This window comes from Falco rusticolus, chromosome 12 (genome assembly GCF_015220075.1).
Source record: "Falco rusticolus isolate bFalRus1 chromosome 12, bFalRus1.pri, whole genome shotgun sequence".
Classification (NCBI taxonomy): Eukaryota; Metazoa; Chordata; class Aves; order Falconiformes; family Falconidae; genus Falco; species Falco rusticolus.
The window spans coordinates 1,543,137-1,559,597 of record NC_051198.1 but is presented as its reverse complement, the minus strand read 5'-3'; the positions used below and the strand labels follow the sequence as shown (position 1 = coordinate 1,559,597).

General features: G+C 50.3%; 2 protein-coding genes across 2 annotated transcripts; one reads left to right on the top strand and one right to left on the bottom strand.

Moving 5' to 3' along the window:
- Positions 1 to 725: 725 nt before the first annotated feature.
- GPR75 (G protein-coupled receptor 75) lies at positions 726 to 4,033 on the top strand. Its single transcript, XM_037405889.1, has one exon. The coding sequence runs from the start codon at positions 726 to 728 to the stop codon at positions 2,331 to 2,333; it is 1,608 nt and encodes a 535-aa protein (XP_037261786.1). The 3' UTR covers positions 2,334 to 4,033.
- Positions 4,034 to 5,988: 1,955 nt separating this feature from the next.
- LOC119156276 (toll-like receptor 2) lies at positions 5,989 to 11,204 on the bottom strand. The gene has a single exon (XM_037405888.1). The coding sequence runs from the start codon at positions 11,090 to 11,092 to the stop codon at positions 8,423 to 8,425; it is 2,670 nt and encodes an 889-aa protein (XP_037261785.1). The 5' UTR covers positions 11,093 to 11,204; the 3' UTR covers positions 5,989 to 8,422.
- Positions 11,205 to 16,461: the final 5,257 nt, after the last annotated feature.

Sequence of the window (16,461 nt, the reverse complement as noted above, 5' to 3'; positions counted from 1 at the left end):
TCGGCTCGGTGTCCTGCTGAGGGCACGGTGCGGCACGGCGCGCAGCAGGACGCCCCGCTGCGGTTCCTTGCCCGCCGGGGAAGGCTCGGGGTGAGCCCGGCCCTGGCCGGCGGGGGGCTCGGGGGCCCCTCCCCGCGCTGCAGCCACCCAGAGGGGCCCGTAGGTGTGGGGGGGCCGCGCTCTCCTCCCGAGGCACAGGCGGCAGGGCCGGAGGGCACGGCCCGGCGCTGCGCCGGGGCAGGTCTGGGGGGGCGCTGGGGCAAATGCCCCGCCGCAGGGGCGGTCAGCGCCGGCACAGGCTGCCCGGCGGGGGGGGGGGGGGCGGCCGAGGCCCGCAGGCGTGGCGCTGGGGACGCGGCTCCGCGGCGGGCCTGGCAGCGGCGGGCAGCTCGGCGGGGCCGGCGGTGGCGCCGGCCCGGGCGGTTCTGCGGGGGCGAGCGGGGCCGCCGGGGGAAGGAAGGCCCAACGGCCCCGGGCGGCGGCCTGGCCCCTCCGCTCGCCGGGCGCCGGGCCGGGCGCTGCCCTGCGGGCGCAGGGGTGCGGGGCCGCGGGGCCCGGTGCCCGCGGCTCGGCCCTGCCCCCGGCGGCGGCGGGGCGGGGGCTGGCGGCGGGCGGGCGGGCGGCGCCACGGCGGGGCAGCCCTGAGGGAGCGGCGGCGGCGCGGCCCGTGCGTACTGCGGGGCGGCGGGAGCCCCCGCTCGGCCTCGGCGCGCCGGGGCGGGGGGATGAACGGGAGCGGGCGGCTGCCGGCGGGGGGCGAGGCGGGGCCCCCCGGCTCGGCGCTGCTGCCGCTGGGCGGGAACGGCAGCGCGGGCGGCCCCGCCGAGCTGCGGGAGGGCACCCACGCCGCCACCCTGGCGGCCTGCGCCTCCCTGCTGGCCCTCGTCTTCTGCCTCGGCTCCTACGGCAACCTCATCGTCCTGCTGTCCTTCTTCGACCCGGCCCTCCGCAAATTCAGGACCAACTTCGACTTCATGATCCTCAACCTCTCTTTCTGCGACCTCTTCATCTGCGGGGTGGCCGCCCCCATGTTCGCCTTCGTCCTCTTCTTCGACCCGGCCCGAGGCGTCCCAGGCACCTTCTGCTTCACCTTCCATCTCACCAGCTCCGGCTTCATCATCATGTCGCTCAAGACGGTGGCGGTCATTGCCCTGCACCGGCTGCGCATGGTGCTGGGGAAGCAGCCGCACCACGCTGCCTCCTTCCCCTGCACCCTCCTCCTCACCCTGCTGCTGTGGGCCACCAGCTTCACCCTGGCCACCCTGGCCACCCTCAGGACCCGCGGCTCCCGCCTCTGCCTGCCCATGTCCAGCTTCACCAGCGGCGAGGGGAAGGTCATCCTCTATCTCTACGTCACCGACTTCATCTGCTGTGTGGCTGTTGTTTCTGTCTCCTATGTCATGATAGCCCGCACCCTGCGGCGCAATGCCCAGGCAAGGAAGTGCCCGCCCGCAGTGGCCACCGAAGCCCCCCGCCCACAGTCCTTTGCAGGGCCACCAGCCACCAGGGCACCTGCCCTGTACAGGAACCAGAGCTACGGTAAGGCACGGCGCGCCCAGGCGCACGGCTATGCCAAGCGTCTCGGCCAGCCGCTGGCGGCCACCACCAGCCGGCTCCAGCTGGTGTCGGCCGTCAACCTGTCCACGGCCAAAGACTCCAGGGCAGTGGTGACGTGTGTCATCATCGTGCTTTCTGTCTTGGTGTGCTGCCTGCCCCTGGGCATCTCCTTGGTGCAGGACATGCTCTCCAGCAGCGGCGGCTTTGTTCTCTACCAGTTTGAGCTGTGCGGATTTACCCTCATTTTTTTCAAATCCGGATTAAACCCTTTTATATATTCCCGCAACAGCGCAGGACTTCGGAGACGAGTCCTCTGGTGCCTGCAGTACGTGGCCCTGGTCTTTTTCTGCTGCAAGCAGAAGACGAGGCTTCGGGCCATGGGGACAGGCAGCCTGGAGGTCAACAGGAACAAGTCGTCCCACCACGAGACTAATTCTGCATACATGTTGTCTCCAAAACCTCAGAAGAAGTTTGTGGACCAGGGCTGTGGCCCCAGTCACTCTAAGGAGAGTGTGCTGAGCCCCAAGGCTTCTGTCGGGCATCAGCACTACGCACAGAGCAGCTCGACCCCCATGAACACGCGGATCGAGCCCTACTACAGTATCTATAACAGCAGCCCTTCCCAGGAAGCGAGCACACCAAATAGCTTACAGCCGGTGAACTCGACTTTGGGCTTTGCCAAGTCCTACGTTGCCATGCATTATCACACCAGCAACAACTTGGGGCGGGACTGTGACAGTGCTGCCACCAAGCAGATACCCGTGCCCTCCGTGTAACCGTAGGGGAGAGGGTTCTGGCCCAGCTGATGCAGCGAGTCCCCTTACTTGCTGTTCGTTATTATCCTGAACTCGGTGATAACGGTACTGCTGCCAATTAAGAAAAACGTCACTGATGTTAATGTCCAGCTCTTTGCGTTTGAAGCAAATACTCGGATACTTCTGTGAGGTTTTACCAATTTTCCGTGGCAAGTTAAAAAGGGCAGTATTTCAGGTTTCTGTTTGGAACTGTTAACGTGAGGGTGGTTTTGTTACTGAATCTTACTGCTGGACAAGCAGGGGAAAAAAAACAAAGCAAGCGCTATAACTGCAATTCATTATGTCACGTAGCAGGATCCCTCGGACAACAATCTGGGCGCACCAGAAGCGTTACCTGTTAAACTCTATAGTTGCCATATTTTCAAGAAGGAGGAATTGGGAGGATGCTTGGTATTACGATATTTAAGTTTAAAATCTTTCTGTTGCAGGAGGTTAGAAGGATCAGTGGTGTTTCGTTGCAGTGAGTGTCAGTAGTAATAAAAGTCCTTTCTGTTCGCAAGGTGAAATCCTTGTTCCATTGAGGTAAATAGTAAAATTTCCATGATCTTTAGTTGAAGTCTAGGATTTTGGTCTTGGCATCCTAAAGCAGGATGAGGCATTTCACAAACAGCTGTTCTGTTGCTGCTGGGGAAGGACTTCTGAGAAATCTTGTGGCGCTGAAATCTCTGAAGTATGTGTGTGCTCACACATCTGTGTATATATATATAAATTTCTGCTGTACGTTTAAGGATCGGTGGCATTATGTATCCCAAAATAATATATTTGGAGAAGTATTTTATCTCTGATAGAAGTAACTGTGCAATACCTAATTACAGGTTTTACTCGAGGATAAAGATGAATATGGCAATATTACGGAACTGACACGCTGTTAGTAATGCAGTCTGCTTGGAGTTTCCTAATACGTAAACTGTTAGGCAAAGAGACGTGTTGCCGGTTGCTCTTTTTGTCTGTGACTTTGTATAAAAGTGGGGACTGGGGGGATTCGGCTGTGATATTCCTGGCAGGTAGAACTGACAGCTGTTAACGTTCTTAAAAACAGAATGACCATATAACAGGGTGAGTACAAGTTTTTGCGGTTTTCTTTAAGAGGTCTAATGGCAGTTTGATGTAAGATTAATAATCGGTCTACTTACAGACTGTGTTGGTCTACGCAGCAAGCAAATAACAGAAGTTAATTATTTTTTTTTTTTAAATCTGGCCATTTGTGTTGTGTCATGTGCTGTGGGAATTCCATATGAAACGGAATGATTTGGAGGCATTTAAATTCACGACAATTGCTGCTTTAAGTGGCCAGATCTTTTCAAAATAAGCACTCAATCACCTTTCAGCTTCGATGGGCTTCAGCAGAGCCTTAATATCTCTGAAATAATCATGCTACAGACTTTTTGGTGCCTCATTATAGGAAAATGCCACATCTTTAGCAAAATTACAGCAACAGAAAGATGATTTCTTATTTTAGAAAAAAAAACGACAAACATTCACATCATCACTGTGTGTAAGTTGTTGGGTTTAGGTTATTTAACTAAACTATTTTCAATGTTTTCCTGGAAGACTTACTACATTATGAACACTGTTCTTTGTTTAACACTTTGAATTTTGATTAATTTTGAATAATTCAAGACAGCTTTCTTGCAATAAAATGGGTGTGAACGAGTTTCTAATAGAAATGTAAAATTGAAATTATTTCCATATGTTTTTTTCTCTGTGTGGATATTTTTCTCGATGAACATAGTTCTTTCTAAAGTAATTGGAAAAGGTAACTAAAAGGTCTGTCTTGTTTGCTTTTTCTGTCTTTGCGTTTCTCTTCAGTACGAAGTGTACTGATTTGAAGGGAAAAAATACGTGGGATCCTGTCATTGGGGCTCAGACGCTATGTTGTTAGCAGGAATTGGCTGCAATTGGCAATTCAGCAGTTTCAGATGGTAAGGAGTGTAGGGCAGGACCCCAGGAGTGGTTGCGAGACGGGGTCCTGTGTGTACGTTCAGGGAGGTGAAGATATGCATTAAGGCTGGGTTTAACATTAAGCAGTTTTGGGGTTTGCCGCACGTGCGCAGGACTCCCACTGTGCTTGCGGTTTGGGTCACGTGAACTTTGTCACATGGTGGAAGATTAAATCCCGCGCACCGTACTCATAAAAGTAATTTGCATTGAGTACTCGTGTGAGAGTAAAGCAAGAAGGATGCAGCTGTAGGACAGAAGGAGGTTTTACTGCCCTCGTGATGTAGCACTAAGACAAAACAACGGAAGACCCTTCAAAGCGCTTTGTGGTATTACTCTTCTGTTACCTCCCGGTGCCGGCTGTGTTCGTAATACAACCCGTGTGTTAATGTGTTTGTAGCGTCAGGTAGGAGAGTGCAGTGCCTTTTAATCTGTAGTAGGAACAAAACCTGATTTAGGTTGTCCGTTGTACTGAGTAACTGGTTAAGGACAGGTTTAAGGATGTGGTGAATAGAGGTGGGATTTTGAAAACAGGTACCAATGTAGGTACAATTTCTTTAAAGTGAATCATGAAGTAATTGATTATCATATGAGAAAATAATCTTTTTAGACTCTTCTGGAATATAACTTTTCTTTTTCCCTTTAGCCCCCTCGTTGTATCAGAACTCCTCTGGGTGCCAGAGCCAGTGAAGCGTGACTGTGAGGTTAAAAAAGCAGCAGTCTAATTGAGAGGGGAAGCAACAGGGCTGCATGAAGGAGATGGAAAATGTAGGTGAGGAGAGGAGATGGGCAAGAGAGTAAGCAATGGAAGTACGTCAGTGCTGAATGGTCTCGGAAAAGTAGGTTTGTGCAGTCTGTAACACGAGAACAAGAGAGCACCTCGCACATCTGAACGGTGGCAAATCCAGGACTTGTGAAGTGCTGCACTTCCCTTGCTGTCCGTTAACACGCTGCGGACCTCATCGCTGCAGAAGTGTTTAGGAAAAACTGGGAAGGTGTGACAGCCACTTCACCGTGGGTAATACAAGTATCTGGAGCCAGACAGTTAATGACAACGCATTTTGGAATACGTGTAAAATTTTGTACTCCGGGAATTAAAGTAATCTTTGATTTCGGGGGTTAGGATGAACCCGTCGTGGTGGAATACATTTTCCAACCTGTTTTCAGCGTGCTTCTCAGCTGCTTTTGAAGTTGCTGGTGTTGACTGCTGTCACGATACTCAGCCCGAGGACTGGTTTTGCTTAATTACTGAAAAATCTGTGTTTGCAGTGTTAGGTGTACTACTAAGAGTTTGACCGGGGTATCTCACGAAACAAGGAGTGGCCTCAAAGAAAGCATAAAGAAGTTTATTATAAAAACAGCGGATTCATTACTTGGGGCTGATCCCACTAACAAGTGACTTGTGGTTGTTGATGTGAAAAAAGCTTTTATAATTCACAGTCTTTTCAAGTCCTAGGTCTTGCTTTATGGTGGTAAGGGCTGACTTTTTCAGCTGGTGGCCTGCGGTATTGTATTTTCTATCCTTTATGCATAAAACCTGAAAGCTGCTTTTGCTAAATAACTTTAAACAAGATCTATATGATCTCAGAAAGTTGCTGGAGAACATTCAACAGTTGGACATCACCTCAGAACTTTTTAGACTAGAGAGATTTCTGCGTGCATTTTCTGGTAAGTCCCAGAGCCAGTCCGCCGTCACAGTAAGGCTTCAGCAAGCTGGGGAGGGCGAGATGCAAAAACTGGACAGACAACAGTCAAGAATGGTCAGCGCCTGATGGTTTCGCGGGGGTTTGTGGTATGTATCGGTCAGGTACGTAATTTGTCGCTTGTTAGGAAAACACTGAAAGTTATTCCCCTTGTAATCTCCATCACCCTTCTGCCTGCAGCACTGGGAATGAAAAGTAAAGGGACTCCTGAACTGCGATCTCTTCACCTTCCTGCACGAGGTAGCGAAGCAGGGCTATGGAGAGCAGCACGAGGCGCTCACGGTGGAAACAAGGAGAAGGCAGGGGGGACAGTGTCTTAAAATAATAGAATAGACTTGCAGCGATTAAGGTGGAGTCCTGCGGGTGTTTTCTAGGTTTGTCTTCTATCTGTTTTGAATTATTTATTTTTCTGATTTTTATTTAAGTATTTAAGAGGAGTGTATTTGCACCGATGCCACGGGTGGGTGGAGGATTACATAAGTGGTTCTTCCACTCAGCGCTGGTAAGCAATTCTGCTCGAGCTGCACGTAGCAGCAAAAAAGGCCCCAGCTCTCTCTTTCACCACGTAGCTGGCTGACAGGCTGACAGCAGTTTAGAGAACAGGAAAATAATTCTTTTTCCACAACAGTGCATGACTCCTTGCGCTAACTGCGGAGAGGTGGCTTTGCACAGGGTGCAAAGAGAGCTCTCCCTAAATGCAGATGGTAGAGGAGGGCAAGTCCTGCTCTCCTCCTCCTAATTCGTGCTGGTGGAAAACTGGAGAGTCAGCACCATGGGACAAAGGATGAAGAGGCAGTTCAAAGCGCCTCGGGTTTGTGAGCCCTGATTCTACCCTGCAGTGCAATTGACGCAGGTTTCTTTGGCAATAACCAAAGAGCTATTCAAATCAACCTCAAGCACTGCGCTTCATGGATACACCGCGCGCAGTATCCTTAAGTTCAGTCAGTACTGGCAAATTGACTTAAAGCTGTCATTTGTTATGTGCGATTAAATGCTGACAACGGGGTGTTGTCAATTCCTGCTGAAAATGGGGTTATGTTTAATATCAGGGAAACGCTTCCGTTCATCGCAAGAGCCGTCCCTGAACCTTGGTCGCCAGAGCCAAACGTGCTGTGTGCTGCAGGGTGGGGCTGGGGAGGGTGAAAATCACATACTGCTCCAGCTGGGCCTTCTCCTTTCCAAAAGACACTATGGCAAAGTTGTGTTGTGGGTATCTCCCTATGGTAGCCTCATGTTTCCCCTTCTGGCACCAGAAAGGTTGCTGCTACTCTTCATTTTGTCACAGCAGAGCTAATTCCTTCTCAGAGTCTGCATTTCAGAGGTGCTGTCCCCTATGTTGTGCAGTGACATTCCGCGTTCCTGGGTCTGAGCTGCTGCTGGTAAGTCGTTTGGGTTTGCTCGTCTTATGAGCAAGTCCAGATTGTGCTATGCTAAATGATTTGTTCTCACCTGGCATTTATTTTCCATCACGGTCTGTTGATTTTCCTTGAATGTGAAAATCAGATCAGCTGATTTATTTTTTTTCCTTTTCAAATAGAATAAATTAAATTATTAACAGGCAGTAGGTGATGACGAGGGCTCTGCAGAGGTAGCACTGAATTCACTCGAAATGGGTCAGGGTGATTGTGTCAAGTGAAACTTTCCTAAACATAAATAATAATATACAGAACTTTCCTGCTTATTCTTCAGAGATTTTACGATAACGGCACTTCAATAAAGCTCACACCAATTATTTAATGGTGGAGACCAACACGGTCGGCTGGCTCTTTTTTGATGGTTTGGTTGTGTATGTTAAATCTGTGATTATAAGAGATCTTTGAGTCTGATCTTTTCCACTGGTTGTTTAAACCAAGTCACGGAGCAGTGTGGATTTGCAGTTGCATCTCAGATGGCTACGTAAAGTAAATCTGTAATCTTTTCTCGCTAAACCACAGAAAGAAGCTGTTACCCGTGTACTGCCATAGTTTGTGTTTTTCTTACGTGTACGCTATGTGTGTCCCGTCTTAAGCCGTACTAGAACTGAGAATTGGAACTAGAGCTTTACCTTTGAACGGCACTGCTTTGCAGTGCAGCAGTCTCAAGAAGGCAGTTAGGACATGTGGCGTGACTCGAGCTGTTCTTCCCTTCAGGTGACACCCACAGCATTTTAAGAAACGCTGTGAATAGCTGAAGAGCATGAAGCGCCCAGGAAGAAAAGGATGTTTATCAGTGCTGGGGGCTCAGCTCTTTGGATAATGGATTCTTTTATCAGACAGAATAACGCGTGTGTTATGAACCCACGGGTAACCTCTCCTGGGACTGATCTGAGAGAAACCCCCACTGCAACACAGCGAAGGCAGGAGGTAAACACAGGAATGCTTTTATTTGACCTCGGGCTTTCCCGGCACAACATTTACATGTTCTTGTGTTTCATTCCATCTCATACATATCCTGAGTGGATCCGTTTTCTGCTCTCACGAGTTGGTCGTTGGTTGTTTTTAAGACAGCTGTTAGCTGATGCCAGAACATTTTCTGTTTGTGTTCCTCAGGGCTCCACTTCAGGTAGGTTTTCCTCTTCAGCAGTTTCCTGAGTTTGCTGAACTTCTGCGGCACGCTGTTGGGCGGGAGGTCGTCCAGCACGACCATGATGAGGGAGTCCTGATTTTCATTCAGGACCCGGTGTTCAGCAAAATACAGCTCATACTGACACCAGCAGCTGTTTACAAAACTGGGAGAGAGAACAAAAAGGACTTTATGGCTGTTCTCTATGCAGTAAAAAATGTTACCGAGTACAGGATGCCCCGGCTTGAAATCCCTCTCGTGGTAACATATCTTGAATCCGTCAGCTTCCAGTTTACCCAGCAGATTCTCTTTGGTCCAGTTTGCATCGTGTTCACTGTATGAAATGAAGGCATCAAAGGGCTTGTTTTCTGGCCTCTTCTCGTACTGCTTCCTCTTCGCCATACACCAGTACCAGCCCATTCTCAGGTACCAAAGCCCGTCGAACCGCCAGCATAAGCCTGTTACCACCAAAACGACCAGGGTGGCAACGCAGGCGGTAACGGCCATCTGGATGCCCAGGGAGCAGCGCAGAAGCGTGAGGTTACTGCTCTCCACTGACGAGCCCCTCCTGTCTGGTGGAAAGCTGCACCTGAGATGCCCTCTGCCATTTATCTGCAAATGGGGCTTGTGGAGGTAGACGTTCACGAACCAGTACAAGTCACAATTACAAAAAAAATGCTTACCTTGAACAGTCAGCACACTCAGGCTCGTTAACTGGCCAAAAGTGCCCTCCACTATGGTAGTAATGGCATTGTCACTGATGTCTAACTCGATCAGAGAAGCTGGGAGAGAGCCACGCTGTAGAAAGGAGATCTTATTCCCTGATAAATTAAAATATTTCAGCGTTGAAAGAGATTTCCCAAAGTGATCAGGCAATTCTGAGATGAGGTTGTGACTACTGTCCAGGTTAGTGAGCGCGGAAAGGTGGCTGGCAGGTTCCAGCCTGGCGATGAGGTTTCCAGAAACATTAAGATACTTGAGTTTCTCCAGGGCGTCACTTAATGATAATGTGTTCAACTTATTTTTACTAATATCACATTTTGTTAAAGTCGGTGGGAAATACTCTGGATGCATATCCGTAATTTTATTATTTTGAATGTTAAGTATTGTTAAGTTGGAGACGGATTTAAAACTAGGGGGTATTATTTTAATATCGCTGTTGCTTACGTCGAGGTGCTGCAGGGAGGTGGGTAAGTCAGGAAGCACAGAAATCCTGTTGCTGCTGAGATCCAAAAATAGTAATTCTTCCATTGTGCTGGCAAACCACTCTGGCAGTTCTACAATGGAGCAGTTGGACATTTTCAGGTGTTTCGCTTTCTTCGGGAGGCTTTCAATGGGTGTGCCAGCCTGGTTTCTGACAAAGGAAATGGCATTAATATGTACGGTTCCGGGGCAGGGCTGTGGAACTGCATTGGTGATCGCTGGATGCACAGTATATATGAAGTGATTTCCTTGAACATACATGTTTTCTAAGTGAGGCATTTTTTTAGCAAAATTCTGGGGTATTTTACTTATGTTGGTGAAGGACAAATCAATTATCTTGATGGTTGGAGGGAGGCACAGCGTATCCAGGCTGTTTATGGGATTGTTGCTAAAATTTAAAAACAAAAGCTTGCTGAATGGGAAGCTGCAGATCGCCTCAACATCTAGAATGTTAATTGTTAATTTGTTGTAACTCACATCAACGGACCGCACGTTTTTCATTGGCAGAAACAGCATGAACAGTGACAGAAGGTCCATTTGCAGCTCACTGTGACTAATGTCAAGCTCCAAAATACGGTCCAGCTGAGCTTGGCAGAGATCTGGATCCAGCATTAACATCAGCTCTTCCTCAGAGAGCTTGCTGTGTGACAGATCCAGTGTCCCATTTATTGGCTCTCCGCAGAAACCAGGCCTTACCGTGGCCGTTGGAGAGACTGTAGCATTTTTCTCTGCTCTTCGGAGAAGGTTCCCTGCGCTTCGCCTGAGCCTCAGGTTACCGTTTGGCAGGACGGGTGGGCCTCCGGGCGCCGGCAGCCCCCCGGCAGATGCAGGAGGCTGCAGAGCAGCCTCTGAGGGTTTGTCAGAGTTTGTGTAAAGCTGCAAAGACCCTGAGGCTTTGCTGGTGGGTAGGAGCTTCAGATGGGGTGGAAGACGCGATACAAGTCTCTGATCGTTAAATGATAAATCCACAGAAACAAGGCTGAGCAGGCCCTCAAAGGCACCGGGTTCAATGTCCTTAATCTGATTGTAGGAAAGGTCTAAAACTTCCAGCGTGTCAAAACCTTCCAAGTCTCTCTTGGTTATTTTTTCAATTACATTATGTGAGAAATTGAGAGCTTTTGCCGCTTTTGGAGCTTCTGCTTCTGATACAGAAGAGAGGTTTAAATAGGAGTAGTTATAAACCGGGAAGGCATAGGCTGTAGGTGTTCTCAGGGTTAGGAATCCATTTGCTCCACTCAGTAAGAAAGAGGTGAAGTAGAAATGAAGGCTTCCAATAACAATCCTCATCCTGGAGAAAAAAAAAAAAAAAAAAGAAAAAAAAGTCAAATCCATCATTATAATTTGTTCCGTGTTAGTGAATGCCCTTTAAAAAAAAAGAAACCCTAGTTTGCTTGCAAATACAGAAATTGTTTCATTAGTCATATCTACAAATCCCTTTTTATCTACATTAAAAAAATACACCTTGCTTCATTATTATTTTTAAGAGGCAGTGCCGAAAGATGGTGTCAGGTAACAATTTGAAGGAGAGTGTTATTCATTTCAGATCGTTGCAGGTACAGCCTGAATGATTCTTTTTATTATTATTATTTATTTTTATTCTCCCCTAACCCCATCAGGTAGCGAGCAGCTTTTGCAATAGTATCTTGCCGTTACATAATCTGAAATGCACTTTGTAACCACAGCCTGGGACTCAGGCTTTGCGTTCTCACCCCGGTGCAGCGCGGCCAGGCAGCTCTGACCCATCCAAACCTGCTCAGCCACTGAAGTCGCATATTCAAGAGTGACCCTGCCACGTGCAACTGTGTGGCCGCGCGTCTTCTTGTCATCCGTCCTCTTGGTGGTTTGCCCTCTGCCAAGAATTTGCCAGTGACCATTTATTTAGCCTTACCTGTCGGAGTAAAGAGAGTAGGTTTGCCCTGAAGTAGGGTACCAGAGGCTTGTACGAGGCAGCCTGCACCAGGAGAGGTCACTGCTCGCGCATCCCGCATCAGCGGAGGCTTCCCACTGCCCGGCAGCGTCACTGCCCAGCTCTGCTCCTGCGCCGCGCCTGGATCTCTGGTTTCCCGACACCGCTGCTCCACGTCTTCTATTGATTACCTGAAAATTCAGGCGCGGACCTTCAGGTGAGGAGCCTGCTGTTACCTAGTCCCCGCTGCTGCCCACCGGACTGGGACCATCGAGTTTAAGTGAAGGGACCTCGGCAGCTCCCCAGCTCTGTCCCCTGGCCCCGCCGCTGCCGGCAGGACCCCACCAGGCCACCCCGTGCCCCTCGCTCGCGCCTCACACCCAGCCGGAGTAACCGGGAGCTGATGCACCGCAGGGGTCAGCAACCCCTCGGGGTGTTAAAAGCGTTGCAGATTTAAAGCTGGAAGGCAGCTAAGAGCTCGCTTACGCTCCCGGCGAGCCTCCCCGTCCCTCTTGCCCTGCTTTTCCCCACTCTCCGCCTCAGCACTGCTGTCCCACCGGTTCCTCCTGCTGCCACCTTTTATAGCACCAGGAGCGGGGTGGGCTGGGGCACCCCACGGCCTGCCCGGCCCCGCCGGAGCACGCAGCGGTTATCCTGCCCGTGGCGGTTATCCTACCAGCGTGCTGCGCTGGCGGTACTCCAACATTCGTTTCGTCCCGCCCCGCTGCCCTTTGCGGAGCTGGTGGAGGGGGCTTGTGCCAGAGACGCTTTTCCCCGGTGAAACCCGTAAAGTTTTCCCCCGTTGTACCAGCACCAGGAGCTGCTGAGCCTGTTACTGAGGGGGGAGTCGAAGATGGAAGTTGCTTGTTTTAACGCCGAGACGCTGTGAATGGTGGTGTCCCAAGGCACCCGCTGCTTCGCTCCTGCCCAAACGTCGCGGGGAAGCTCTGGAGGCGCCAGGCGTGACCACAGGGTTATAAAACCTTTTTTTTTTTTTTTTTTCTCCTGTAACGCGATGTCTTGCCGGGTGTTTCCTAAGGTGGGGAGGGTTTTGTGTTGGGCTCCCTTATGTGTGAATACGAGGTCTCACGTGCTGCAAGTGCTCCTGCAGTGAGCGATCGTACCTTTCGTGTGCTTTGAACTAAGCGGGGGGAAATAACAGGAGATTTCCTCAGTGTTTGTAGTGCTGCCTGGAAAGATGGGCTCTTTGCAGCTGGTTCGATTCAGGATGCCAGCAGAAGGGGAGTCAGCAGATTGCACAAGGAGTAGAGCTCTGCTATCCACTCTGCTTTTTCCACTATGGATTTTTATTCCCTGCCCCGTCCCCCCCTCAACTCTTTTGTAACTGCCAGTGACTGGAAACTCTTGCAGTAGCCCAGAGGCTCTGCTGTCCTGTCCTGGGGGGCTGGAAAACCCCAAGGTTGTTTGTGCTCCCTTCCTAGCCTGACCAGACACTGTCCTGCCACAGCAGGTTCTGGGAATTGCCCTGAAGTCATCAGTTTTTCAGACAGATCCTGACTTGTTTAGTGGAAGAGACAGGAAATTAAAAGCATTTTGGACATATCCGGAAAGATTCTTGCTCCTGCTTTCAGCTCGGGGTGAGTCCCCGTAGGCAGCCGTCTCTCCCCGAGTATTCCATCCTTCACTAAATACAGCTGTGCTGCTCCTCGGCCTCGGCTCCTGCTCTGGGGAGACAGCGCAGCAGTGTTCTAGCACAGGGCCTGTCAAACCACATCTCCTCGGCTGGCTCTCAGAGGAAACAGCAGCTGGAAGAGATAAAGTGAAAAAAAAGCATTTTTCAGTACAAAAATGGTTAGTCTACCGACATGCTGTGCTGGCATTATTCTGACATTTGTTTTATTCAATGTGCGTTCTGCGTATGCCTGTATTTTTCTTGAAGGCAACCTCTTATTCTGGGAATTGTGGAGGAGAAGCGGCACGTGAGAGAGGCGTGTGTGAGCAAGTAGGAAGGCACAGGCAGATTTCCTTCTGAAACAGATCCCCTTCCACTTGCTCACTGCCTCTCTGCAGCGCATGTGGGTTTGTGCTGGAAGTGCAATTTAAGGGAGCAGAACCGAACCCGTGCAAGACCTGCTCAGCTCCAGGGGGGATGAGCACCGGCCCTCAGAGGAGCTTCTCTTACCCAGGTGGGCTCAGATTTGGGTGCTGGATGAAAACTGCAAGTCACATCCATTTCGCTATACAAATCAGGTGTTTATGAACAGGAAATGCACTTGTCTGCCTCTGCGCAGGCAGAGGGAATAATCCTCCACATTGCTTTACCACTTGAGAAAATCTTTCTGAGCCTGATGGTCTTATTTCACCCCTTCAGCTACATGAGGCTTCCCAGGGCCTGCCTGGCCTCGCGTGCTGAGCCACTGGCTCCTCTCAGCCAGGCCTATCAGCTGTGCAGGCGTCTTACATAAATATTCCCTCTACTTTTTGATCCAGTCTTGCAGCTAATTAATAATCTGTGATTTAAGTGACAATTAAAAATGAGCTCTAGAATGAATCCCTTTTTTCTGAAGTCAAACAGCTGCAATAGTTGAGCAGTGCCTTTGAGTGGAAATGCAAGGACAGACACAGCAATAACGACGGACCCAAATGGTGATGGCCCTCTGTGGCGCTGGGGCAGCAGTGCCGCTCTTGCACGGGTTTGGGCTGTGTCGGAGGGGCCCATGAGGGAGTTTTCCCGTGCAGGCAGGTCGGGGGGGGTTGTTAAATGCTTGTGACGTCTCTGCTCTTTCTGTGTGGATAAATCCTGTCCTTGGGGACATAAACCATCTCATTCTTCGAACTCTTCTCAGAGAAGGAAGTACCTTGCAGAAGTTGCGCATTTCACCTTCCCACACCTACTTTTCTTTGATGAAATTCCCTTTGACTAATTGCAGATGATATCAGTACCATCGCTGCAGATTTGCTGTCTGCCATCCGCATTATTTTCCACGTTGCTGATTCTTAAATGAGCATGGGAGCAGCTGTACCTCTTAGGCTGAGGAGCAAACCCACGGTAGTATCTCAGGTGTAAATCTTAAGCAGACCAGCGCAGAAACCTGCTGCCTTCCCGTTCTGCTTTGTGCTTTCCGCATACCAGGGCCTTGGTTTTCCCCAGGTTTGGTACTGATGGGTTCCTGCCCCTCAGGGCTTGTCTGGGAGAGGGCTGAAGCAGCAAGTTATACGTTGCTTCTAGATTCAAATGTGTTAGAACCTAAAATTATATTGCAGTTAGTTATTTCCAGCAGTGTCAACTCATGGTCTGTCATGCCCTGTGGGTTTTTCGCACGCATCTTCCCTGCTCCCCTCACCCACGCCTCGGTGCTTCTTTCCCAAGTCAACTGCTGGTCAGGGAGGGGTGGGAGAGGGTGGAAGAGAAAAGGATGTTCTTCATCTCTGTGTGGAGCTGTATGCTCACGCAGGGTGGGAACATCCTAGAGCATCTTGCTTCCTGTGCAAGGGGAAGTAGAGGCTGAGGAATGTGGAGAACCATGTATGGATTTCGTGGGTTTGGCAACAGTGTGGTTAGCTCACAGTGTGGCACAGTTGGCATCAGCAGCGCATCGAGGTGCTGTGGCTGCTTAGTCAAAGAGGTTGTGCTGCCCCGTGTCACTGCGGACTTCCTTCCTGCGTGGGGAAGTGGAAACCTTTACACTCTGCGAAGTAACTGTTATTTTCCTCTGATATAATGCCCACAAGTGAGGGGTGTGTGGGCGCGTTTAGTGATCTCCCTTCCCTTTAACATGAGGGAGCCCGGCATCGTCCCGACCCATGCCACCCGTCCACGTTCTGCAGCAGGGCTCCCGGTGCCCCCGAGCTAGTCCCAGCGTGAGCACTGCAGCCGTACCACCCTCCCTCGGGGCAGCCTCCATTAAAAATAAAAACTTATCACAATGGATTCCACCTACTGCCAGCACCTTAATGAGGCGATTCAGCCAGCCCGTTGCAAAGACGGCTTAGGGAGGCGAAGGCTCCACAGGTTTGTTATTTTTTCCTGATCAGATGTTGCCTTGGGATGCGCCTTCGCTGCGCAGCCCTGAGCGACACCCCTGGCAGCGCAGGACTGGGATTAAGGCAGCGAAGGGCTGCCAGTGCCGCTGGAGGAGCTGCCGCTGAAGCGCTCTTTGGCAGCAGGGCAGGTAGCGAGGTGCGGAGCCCTTCCCAAAGCTTTGCAGCTTATGCAACAAGTTGCTCAAATTTTGGGCAGTGTGGGGTCCAGCTTCATACCACCTAGATGCTTAGTGAGGAGATTGTGCCAGCTGACTGTTCTGGCAAGCACAAGAACTTTAGGGAAACCGAAGTTAAAGATCCAAACTCCAGAGAACAATGCTCCTAATGTCTTCTCTTTTCTAAAAGCTACTGGCTAAATACAGGATCAAACCTTAAGCAACTTTTTTGCTCATTTATCTCATGCTTCAACAGGAAGACTGGGGGGGGAAAACCTGGATAGAAGCCTCTTCCCCCTTTTTGCTTCCTCCGCCACATCACAAAGCCATATCAGAGGTAAGAACATGATCGGGAACAATGACTTTAAATTTAAATGCTGTATCATCCTGCTGCTGCTGTTCTGGTTTTCTGCCATAGGAGACAGTAAAATGGGTTCTATTGCGACAGTCTAGCAGCCTCACTTGGTTATTTTGGGTAGCATTCAACTAGTCATATGCCAAATGGTTGGCGGATTTCCGTCTGACAGCAGTTAAGAAACTTTCTATTTGCACAATAGCTTTAGCGAAGAGGAACCATAGCGGGCTTGCACAAGCGGCCCTCACGCTGAGCGTGTGTCCTTTGGAGCAACGCAGCCAGA

Coding starts and splice junctions, on each gene's coding strand:
- GPR75 (XM_037405889.1), top strand. CDS start 726: ATGAACGGGAGCGGGCGGCTGCCGGCGGGGGGCGAGGCGGGGCCCCCC.
- LOC119156276 (XM_037405888.1), bottom strand. CDS start 11,092: ATGATGGATTTGACTTTTTTTTCTTTTTTTTTTTTTTTTTTCTCCAGG.